At 48.3% G+C, this 10,000-nt stretch overlaps 1 protein-coding gene across 3 annotated transcripts in view; it reads left to right on the top strand.

Annotated features, from left to right (window-relative positions):
• Window positions 1-4,075, top strand: part of LOC308330095 (gephyrin-like) — a 35,058-nt gene extending 30,983 nt beyond the window's left edge. For all 3 annotated transcript variants that reach the window (XM_080784777.1, XM_080784779.1, XM_080784778.1), the window contains 4 exons: window positions 1,583-1,686; window positions 2,249-2,345; window positions 3,162-3,299; window positions 3,652-4,075. In XM_080784777.1, coding sequence (XP_080640903.1) covers window positions 1,583-1,686; window positions 2,249-2,345; window positions 3,162-3,295 — 335 coding nt within the window. In that variant the 3' untranslated portion in view covers window positions 3,296-3,299; window positions 3,652-4,075. The remainder of the gene's footprint in view (window positions 1-1,582; window positions 1,687-2,248; window positions 2,346-3,161; window positions 3,300-3,651) is intronic.
• Window positions 4,076-10,000: the final 5,925 nt, after the last annotated feature.

Here is a 10,000-nt window from a genome sequence, read left to right as displayed (position 1 = left end):
ATGTCATGTTGAAGGTTCTGGAGAGGCTCACACAGAGCAGTCTCATGTCATGTTGAAGGTTCTGGAGAGGCTCACACAGAGCAGTCTCATGTCATGTTGAAGGTTCTGGAGAGGCTCACACAGAGCAGTCTCATGTCATGTTGAAGGTTCTGGAGAGGCTCACACAGAGCAGTCTCATGTCATGTTGAAGGTTCTGGAGAGGTTCTGATATTGCAGAGAACACACTATGGGTCCGGGTCTATATATCGGATCGGATCAGCGCCGTTTCGGTCGGAACCGGTTCCTAAACAGTCCAATCCTTCTCGGGTTCCGTTTCGGGACCGGATCCAATTATTTCTGGGGCCGGTTCCGGGGGCCGGTTCCGGGGGCCGGTTCCGGGGGCCGGTTCCGGGGCCGGTTCCGGGGGCCGGTTCCGGGGCCGGTTCCGGGGGCCGGTTCCGGGGCCGGTTCCGGGGGCCGGTTCCGGGGCCGGTTCCGGGGCCGGTTCCGGGGGCCGGTTCCGGGGCCGGTTCCGGGGCCGGTTCCGGGGCCCGGTTCCGGGGGCCGGTTCCGGGGCCGGTTCCGGGGGCCGGTTCCGGGGGGTGGTTCCGGGGGCCGGTTCCGGGGGCCGGTTCCGGGGCCGGTTCCGGGGGCCGGTTCCGGGGGCCGGTTCCGGGGCCGGTTCCGGGGGCCGGTTCCGGGGGCCGGTTCCGGGGCCGGTTCCGGGCCCGGTTCCGGGGGCCGGTTCCGGGGCCGGTTCCGGGGGCCGGTTCCGGGGGCCGGTTCCGGGGCCGGTTCCGGGGCCGGTTCCGGGGGCCGGTTCCGGGGCCGGTTCCGGGGCCGGTTCCTGGGGCCCGGTTCCGGGGGCCGGTTCCGGGGGCCGGTTCCGGGGGCCGGTTCCGGGGGCCGGTTCCGGGGGGCCGGTTCCGGGGGCCGGTTCCGGGGGCCGGTTCCGGGGCCAATCAGAATGTTTCTGGGGTCCGTAGCGGTTTAGGTCCAGTTTCAGGGAGCCGTGCTGCCCTCTAGAGGCGTGCTGTAACGTGTGCACTGTATGTTCTTAAAGGGAACTTCAGCTTCAGGGATAAAGGCCCCGCCTCCTCTCGGCCGGAGGCCAATGAGAGCGGAGACAGCAGGCAGCCCCTCCCCCCTCCGCCTAGAGGAAGTAGGTCCAGAACACGTGACCTCTTGACCCCCCAGAATGACCCCAGAATGACCCCGTCACCTTTACGTCCTCTGACCTCCTCTGACCTCCAGTTGGTGTTATGACTCCTCCCCCACCCCCCCTCTGTGACTCCTCCCCCTTATGTCATTAAGCCCCGTGAACCTCCCTGAAGTTTAAACCCCGCCTCCTATAAACCCAGCCCTGTTTAAGCCCTGCCCCCTTTAAACCCCGGCCACTGTAAACCCCGCCCCCTATGATGACGCCCGTTTTTTTTTTTTTTGCATGTGGCGGCGTTGGGTTGGAGGCGTGGCCGGGAACCTGTCAATCACCCCCGCCTCCCCTCGCCTCGGCTCCGCCCCTACTCTGTGTTCATTGGGTAATAGCTTTCTGTCCTAAAGGGGGGTGTGGCCAATGTTTGTTGTGTGTTTTGTCCGTTGCTAGGCAACCCTGTGTCTGCGGTGGTGACCTGTAACCTCTTTGTGATCCCGGCGCTGAGGAAGATGCAAGGGATCCTGGACCCCAGACCCACCATCATTAAGGCTAGGGTACGTAGTCTATACGTCTGATACCTGATCTATAGACCCACCATCATTAAGGCTAGGGTACGTAGTCTATACGTCTGATACCTGATCTATAGACCCACCATCATTAAGGCTAGGGTACGTGATCTATATATACGTCTGATACCTGATCTATAGACCCACCATCATTAAGGCTAGGGTACGTAGTCTATACGTCTGATACCTGATCTATAGACCCACCATCATTAAGGCTAGGGTACGTAGTCTATACGTCTGATACCTGATCTATAGACCCACCATCATTAAGGCTAGGGTACGTAGTCTATACGTCTGATACCTGATCTATAGACCCACCATCATTAAGGCTAGGGTACGTAGTCTATACGTCTGATACCTGATCTATAGACCCACCATCATTAAGGCTAGGGTACGTAGTCTGTCTGTCTGTCTGTCTGTCTACCATCATTAAATGTGATGAATGCCTAAAGTGTGTGTGTGTGTGTGTGTGTGTGTGTGTGTGTGTGTGTGTGTGTGTGTGTGTGTGTGCGTGTGCGTGTGCGTGTGCGTGCGCCTGCATGTGTTCCAGTTGTCATGTGATGTGAAGTTGGACCCCAGACCAGAGTACCATCGCTGTATTCTCACCTGGCATCACCAAGAACCTCTGCCCTGGGCCCAGAGTACAGGTAAACACACGCACGCACACACACACACGCACCACACACGCACACACCACACACACACAAACACACACACCAGGCATGCACACACCACGCACCACACACACGCACACACGCACACTACCAAGCATAATGTCCACGTGTCTTCTGTTAGTTGACCAGGTGTTATGAGGTTCATGTGGGTGTGGTTTCAGGTAACCAGGTGTGTTGTGTGGGTGTGGTTTCATGGTGTGGGTGTGGCTTCATGTTGTGGGTGTGGTTTCAGGTACCACGTGTGTTGTGGGTGTGGTACCAGGTACCAGGTGTGTTGTGTGGGTGTGGTTTCATGTTGTGGGTGTGGCTTCATGTTGTGGGTGTGGTTGCAGGTAACCAGGTCTGTTGTGGGTGTGGTTTCAGGTACCAGGTGTGTTGTGGGTGTGGTTTCAGTTAACCATGTTTATTGTGGGTGTGGTTTATTGTAGCCAGGTGTATTGTGGGTGTGGTTTCAGGTAACCATGTTTATTGTGGGTGTGGTTTATTGTAACCAGGTGTATTGTGGGTGTGGTTTATTGTAACCAGGTGTATTGTGGGTGTTGTGGTTTATTGTAACCAGGTGCATTGTGGGTGTTGTGGTTTATTGTAACCAGGTGCATTGTGGGTGTTGTGGTTTATTGTAACCAGGTGCATTGTGGGTGTTGTGGTTTATTGTAACCAGGTGCATTGTGGGTGTTGTGGTTTATTGTAACCAGGTGCATTGTGGGTGTTGTGGTTTATTGTAACCAGGTGCATTGTGGGTGTTGTGGTTTATTGTAACCAGGTGCATTGTGGGTGTTGTGGTTCCAGGTAACCAGGTGTCCTCCCGCCTCATGTCGATGCGCAGCGCCAACGGCCTGCTGATGCTTCCTCCCAAAACAGAGCAGTATGTGGAGCTGCACAAAGGAGAGGTGGTGGACGTCATGGTGATTGGACGCTTATGATCAGGTGACTATAATACCTGATGCTGATTGGTCGATTATGATCAGGTGACTATAATATAGGGTTGTCAAAATCTAAATCTATTCAAATTAGAATTGTGATTCCCGTTATGAATGATTCAAAATCGATTCATAATTTCCAAAAATCGTGTCCTGATCTATTAATCTAGAGGTTTATATTATTAATATAGAGGTTTATAATATTAATCTAGATATTTATATGATTAATGTTTGTGTCCTGATGTTTATATTATTAATCTAGATATTTATATTATTAATCTAGAAGTTTATAATATTAATCTAGATGTTTATAATATTAATATAGATATTTATATTATTAATCTTTGTGTCATCTTTAGGCCACTCCCACTCGCTGACCGATCGCCATGGCAACGCCACCGGGGGGGACTTCCTGTCTGGACAGGAAACGGGGGAGGAGGAGGAGGAGGAGGAGGACAGGAAGTGATGCATGTCCGACCCGGCCGGCAGCCATTTTAGCTGTGACATCATCATCATCATATGCAACAACAGCCAATCGGGAGCCAGCTAAGCGGAGGCCAACACGAGGAGAACACTGTATTTACAAACAGAGAAAACAATTAAAAAACAAGTGAAGAAGAAAAAAAATCAAAGCTATAAAATATGAGATTTATTCTGTAATATTATTATCCTGATTATTATAATTATTGATATTCTTAATTAATATTCTATTTATTATTATTATTATTATTATGATTCTTATGGTTCTGAATATTATCACCTTAAAATATTTACAGTCCCGTTCATGATATAGACTCCTCATTTCCTCTCCTACCTCCTTTCCTTTCCTCCTCTCCTACCTCCTTTCCTCCTCTCCTCTCCTACCTCCTTTCCTTTCCTCCTCTCCTACCTCCTTTCCTCCTCTCCTACCTCCTTTCCTCCTCTCCTATCTCCTTTCCTTTCCTCCTCTCCTACCTCCTTTCCTCCTCTCCTACCTTCTTTTCGTCCTCTCCTACCTCCTTTCCTCCTCTCCTACCTTCTTTTCGTCCTCTCCTACCTCCTTTCCTCCTCTCCTACCTCCTTTCCTTTCCTCCTCTCCTACCTCCTTTCCTCCTCTCCTACCTCCTTTCCTTTCCTCCTCTCCTACCTCCTCTCCTCTCCTATCATTTAGTTGCTGCTTGTAAACTGTTCATTATGACATCACTATGACATCACTATGACATCAGTTTTGGTGCTCCGACTCTCGACCACGCCCACATGTCCTGTTTTGGACCAATAGGGTCGACTACAACAACTGTCCTGTTTGGACCAATAGGAAGCCACTACAACCATCCTGTTTGGACCAATAGAACGTGACTACGACTGTCCCATTTTGGACCAATGGGGGCGTGACTACGACTGTCCTGAATGGACCAATGGGGACGTGACTACAACTGTCCTGAATGGACCAATGGGGACGTGACTACAACTGTCCTGAATGGACCAATGGGGGCGTGACTACAACTGTCCTGAATGGACCAATGGGGGCGTGACTACAACTGTCCTGAATGGACCAATGGGGACGTGACTACAACTGTCCTGAATGGACCAATGGGGACGTGACTACAACTGTCCTGAATGGACCAATGGGGACGTGACTACAACTGTCCTGAATGGACCAATGGGGACGTGACTACAACTGTCCTGAATGGACCAATGTGGACGCACGGTAGCAGATCAGTCGCCGTGCGCCGATTCGCTGAACGGCCTTCGCGTTTGAGTAAGGACTGGCTGTGATTGGCCAGTGGATATGACTGGTGCAACGACCTGCTGTGATTGGCCAGTTGCCAGTTGACAGTCGGGGAAAACATTTACTCAAACGCGAAGGCCAATCAGAAGTCTCGGTTTTCACACCAGGGGGACGTCCTACAGGAGACCCCGCCCTCTGCCCCGCCAAGGCTTGTGATTGGGTGAGACGGGACGTCAGTCAGTCAGTCAGTCAGTGGGGTAGGGACTAGGGAGCGTTCTGATTGGGTGAGAGTGATAGCAGATTAAATGGATGAAGTGGTTGAACTACTGTTGTTGGGGACCCCCTGGAACCCAAGGACCCCCTGGAACCCAAGGACCCCCTGGAACCCAAGGACCCCCTGGGGACCCCCTGGAACCCGAGGACCCCCTGGGAACCCCCTGGAAGCCGAGGACCCCCCCGGGTGGAGGACCAGTGCGTTAGGGGAGTTAGTAAATTAATTTAAACGTTTCAAAGAGTTTACAGAAGGGTTTTCTGAGCCCTCGTCTTCACACAGCACTGTGCCACGACAACCCTAACGCTGAGGTCAGGGGTCACACTGACCCCTCCCCCCTCCCCTAATGCTGAGGTCAGAGGTCACACTGACCCCTCCCCTAACGCTGAGGTCAGAGGTCACACTGACCCCTCCCCCCTCCCCTAATGCTAAGGTCAGAGGTCACACTGACCCCTCCCCTAATGCTGAGATCAGAGGTCACACTGACTCCTCCCCTAGCGCTGAGGTCAGAGGTCACACTGACTCCTCCCCTAACGCTGAGGTCAGAGGTCACACTGACCCCTCCCCTGACGGACAGACGGACTCTGAGCATCCACGTTGTCGTCATGACAACCAGGTTGTCGTCAACCTGGAGCGATGGACTCACAACGTGAAGTCAAAAGAAGAAATGAGTCTTTTCATTTCCCTCTCTTCGTACATCCTGTTCTCTCCTCGCAGGATATCCTGTGTGGACAGGATATCCTGTGTGTACTGTTAGGGATGCACTGATAGATACAGGATATCCTGTGTGGACAGGATATCCTGTGTGTACTGTTAGGGATGCACTGATAGATACCGACGTTACAATAACCAGTTCGGCGACACTGATACCGTGTTTATGTTTTGTTTGATATGTTTTGTTTTATTTCGTGTTTTCGGGGTGTCATCGTGTCCCGTGTGTGTGTGTCAGGGAAACAAATTAATCTTCATTATACGAAATAATAACCCTTCAGAATCTGCATAATAACGGCCTTGATGCAAGTCACATTAACGAGCATCAGCTGATCAGTGACACCTCAGTCACATTAACGAGCATCAGCTGATCAGTGACACCTCAGTCACATTAACGAGCATCAGCTGATCAGTGACACCTCAGTCACATTAACGAGCATCAGCTGATCAGTGACACCTCAGTCAGGTTAACTCCTGTAACGTTAACTTTAAAAAAAACTTCCTGATACCTATGTTGACCGATATATCGGTGCATCCCTACTTACTATATATATATATTATATATATATATATATTATATATATATATATATATTATATATATATATATATATTATATATATATATATATATATATATAATATATATATATATATATATTATATATAATATATATATATATAATATATATATATATAATATATATATGTTGTCGTGCGTGGTCCGCTGGTCAACCCAGAGAACACACTGAGCAGTGGCGGCCATTTTGTGGTTCCCCCGATAGAAAGACCATTATTTTATTTTCCCCCTCATAGATAGATTTACGAAAATATGAATATAAATGTCATCTTAAGGCTGGAACCAAGCCAAAACCGCCCTTCTGGTGGCCAATCATTGCCATGACATATTTGATTGTATGTGTGTCAAAAGAATATTATAATATTTATTAACTCTAGTATATCTGTCATATAATTTATTATTCACAGAATCCAATGGTTTATGGTCATGATTCAGATAAATATATCTATGGGGATAATGAATGGGCTTTCTATGGGTGGAACCGCTGCTAGTCTATGGTGATAATGAATGGGCGTTCTATGGGTGGAACCGCTGCTAGTCTATGGTGATAATGAATGGGCGTTCTATGGGTGGAACCGCTGCTAGTCTATGGTGATAATGAATGGGCGTTCTATGGGTGGAACCGCTGCTAGTCTATGGTGATAATGAATGGGCGTTCTATGGGTGGAACCGCTGCTAGTCTATGGTGATAATGAATGGGCGTTCTATGGGTGGAACCACTGCTATGCGCTCTAGTCCCGCCCCCAACGAGCGCCCTGGAAGAGAAGAAGAAAAAGATGGCCGTGTTGTTTTTCTTCTCTATTTGTTTGGCCCCCAAAAAAAAGACGTTTATTGTCAAGCCCCCCCCCCCCACGTTTTGAGTTAAAAAAGGGTCGAGACGGTTTTAGCGTTAAACTCCTTGCAACCGTTTGGACCCAAGGTGACCCTTTGGTGTGGTTAGGGCTTTACGGGTGTTTAAATACTTCCTGAAACATGAATGGGGAAATTCTGGTCGTAATGAAAGGGGGCGGGACAGACTGTGACGCTCTATAGAGCACTGAAGTGTTCACATCATTGCCACTAGAGGGTGCTATTTCGTTTTAATCTTTTTCCATCGGTACGACTGCGTCCTGCTCTGTGGTTCTGGGTTGGACCTGGTGGGCGTGGCCTGCTCAAAAAGACGACCAATCAAACCCTGTCATTCATATCAATCGTTTTGAATAAAAGAAGAAGCAGATTATTATTATATATAAAAAGAATATAAAAGAAAAGAAAGTATATAAATGAAGAGAAGGTGTTTTTGTATACGCCACGTGACCTTCTGTCTCCACACTGGACTCTGCTCCGGTTTCTCAACTAACTGGGGTTACTGAAGTAACCCCGAGTTTCTCACTGCACACAATATTATGACCAGCACTTAATAACCAAGCAATGACATCATTCTGGACTTCCTGTGTCGCTACGATGGAGAGGAAGTGACTTCCTGATTTGTTTCGATGAAGAGGAAGTTACTTCCTGATTTGTTACGATGAACATAGTCTCGCGTAGCCAGAAGACTATTCCACAATCTCCTGAATGCTATATAGAGTCTGGAACTACACCTCCCAGAATGCTATATATAGAGTCTGGAACTACACCTCCTGAATGCTATATAGAGTCTGGAACTACAGTTCCCAAAATCCGAGCAAGGAAGCTGGCATTTCAGTTCACGAAAATATATTTTAAAATATCTTTACACTTAATTTATGTTTTAATTTCAATTTCTGCTAAGCAGCATGCTGTGTGTTAGATGATTTATATTAAGATGCATTTGCAAGACGAAATGGAAGACGAGGCTTCACTTTATCGCTTAATCATGATCAGAGCTTCCGTTGCTCCAGACTGTATGATGGAAGCATTTATATTTTACTCATGATCAGAGCTTCCGTTGCTCCAGACTGTATGATGGAAGCATTTATATTTTACTCATGATCGGAGCTTCCGTTGCTCCAGACTGTACGACGGAAGCATTTATATTTGACTCATGATCAGAGCTTCCGTTGCTCCAGACTGTATGACGGAAGCATTTATATTTTACTCATGATCAGAGCTTCCGTTGCTCCAGACTGTATGACGGAATCATTTGAACATTGCGAGAGGAAACAGGAAACAGTCGGGCTACACGAGACTATAATGAAGTGGTACTTCCTGTATCGCTAGAATGAAGAGGGTGTTTTTTTTTCCTGTAATGATAATATTGAAATGTATGAATTAATAAAAAGATTACCCTGATTATTCTCTACTAAATGTTTCACGCAAATTTTATTACGTATGTATTTCCTTTCTATAAAAGTGCGATTCATTCACATGTTATGTTATCCACACCTCCCCAGATTTAATCCCAGTTGCGACACTATTTCTGTGCCAACCTTTTTTTGCCGATAAAGTAACGTTTTAGATCGCGATACACTTATTTAGTATCCCATCCCGATACCACCATGTATGTGTTAGCCGATATCGAATACGGATACCAGTGTTGTGATCTGGTGTTATGTTTATAGCTATCTAGCTATAGGCCTATATCTGGTGTTGTGTTTATAGCTATCTAGCTATATATCTCATGTTGTGTTTATAGCTATCTAGCTATATATCTGGTGTTGTGTTTATAGCTATCTAGCTATATATCTGGTGTTGTGTTTATAGCTATCTAGCTATATATCTGGTGTTGTGTTTATAGCAGACTCCTCACTCAAATGTGCACTTGCAGTTTGGGCAACTCCAAAGCAAACTCCACATGCCCTAACATTTTATTTACCTGCCATATAGTGTTGACACCTGTGTGGGATCGCTGGTCAGACTGGCATAGTGTCAACCCCTTACCCCTGTGTGGGATCACTGGTTAGACTGGCATAGTGTCGACCCCTTACCCCTGTGTGGGATCACTGGTTAGACTGGCATAGTGTCGACCCCTTACCCCTGTGTGGGATCACTGGTTAGACTGGCATAGTGTCGACCCCTTACCCCTGTGTGGGATCACTGGTTAGACTGGCATAGTGTCGACCCCTTACCCCTGTGTGGGATGGTTAGACTGGCATAGTGTCAACCCCTTACCCCTGTGTGGGATCACTGGTTAGACTGGCATAGTGTCGACCCCTTACCCCTGTGTGGGATCACTGGTTAGACTGGCATAGTGTCAACCCCTTACCCCTGTGTGGGATGGTTAGACTGGCATAGTGTCGACCCCTTACCCCTGTGTGGGATCACTGGTTAGACTGGCATAGTGTCGACCCCTTACCCCTGTGTGGGATGGTTAGACTGGCATAGTGTCGACCCCCTTACCCCTGTGTGGGATCACTGGTTAGACTGGCATAGTGTCAACCCCTTACCCCTGTGTGGGATCACTGGTTAGACTGGCATAGTGTCGACCCCCTTACCCCTGTGTGGGATCACTGGTTAGACTGGCATAGTGTCGACCCCTTACC

The sequence above is a fragment of the Protomyctophum bolini genome (genome assembly GCF_963924005.1).
Source record: "Protomyctophum bolini genome assembly, chromosome: 15".
Taxonomy (NCBI): Eukaryota; Metazoa; Chordata; class Actinopteri; order Myctophiformes; family Myctophidae; genus Protomyctophum; species Protomyctophum bolini.
The sequence above is the reverse complement of the archived record's forward strand: the minus strand, read 5'-3'. Positions and strand labels throughout refer to the sequence as shown.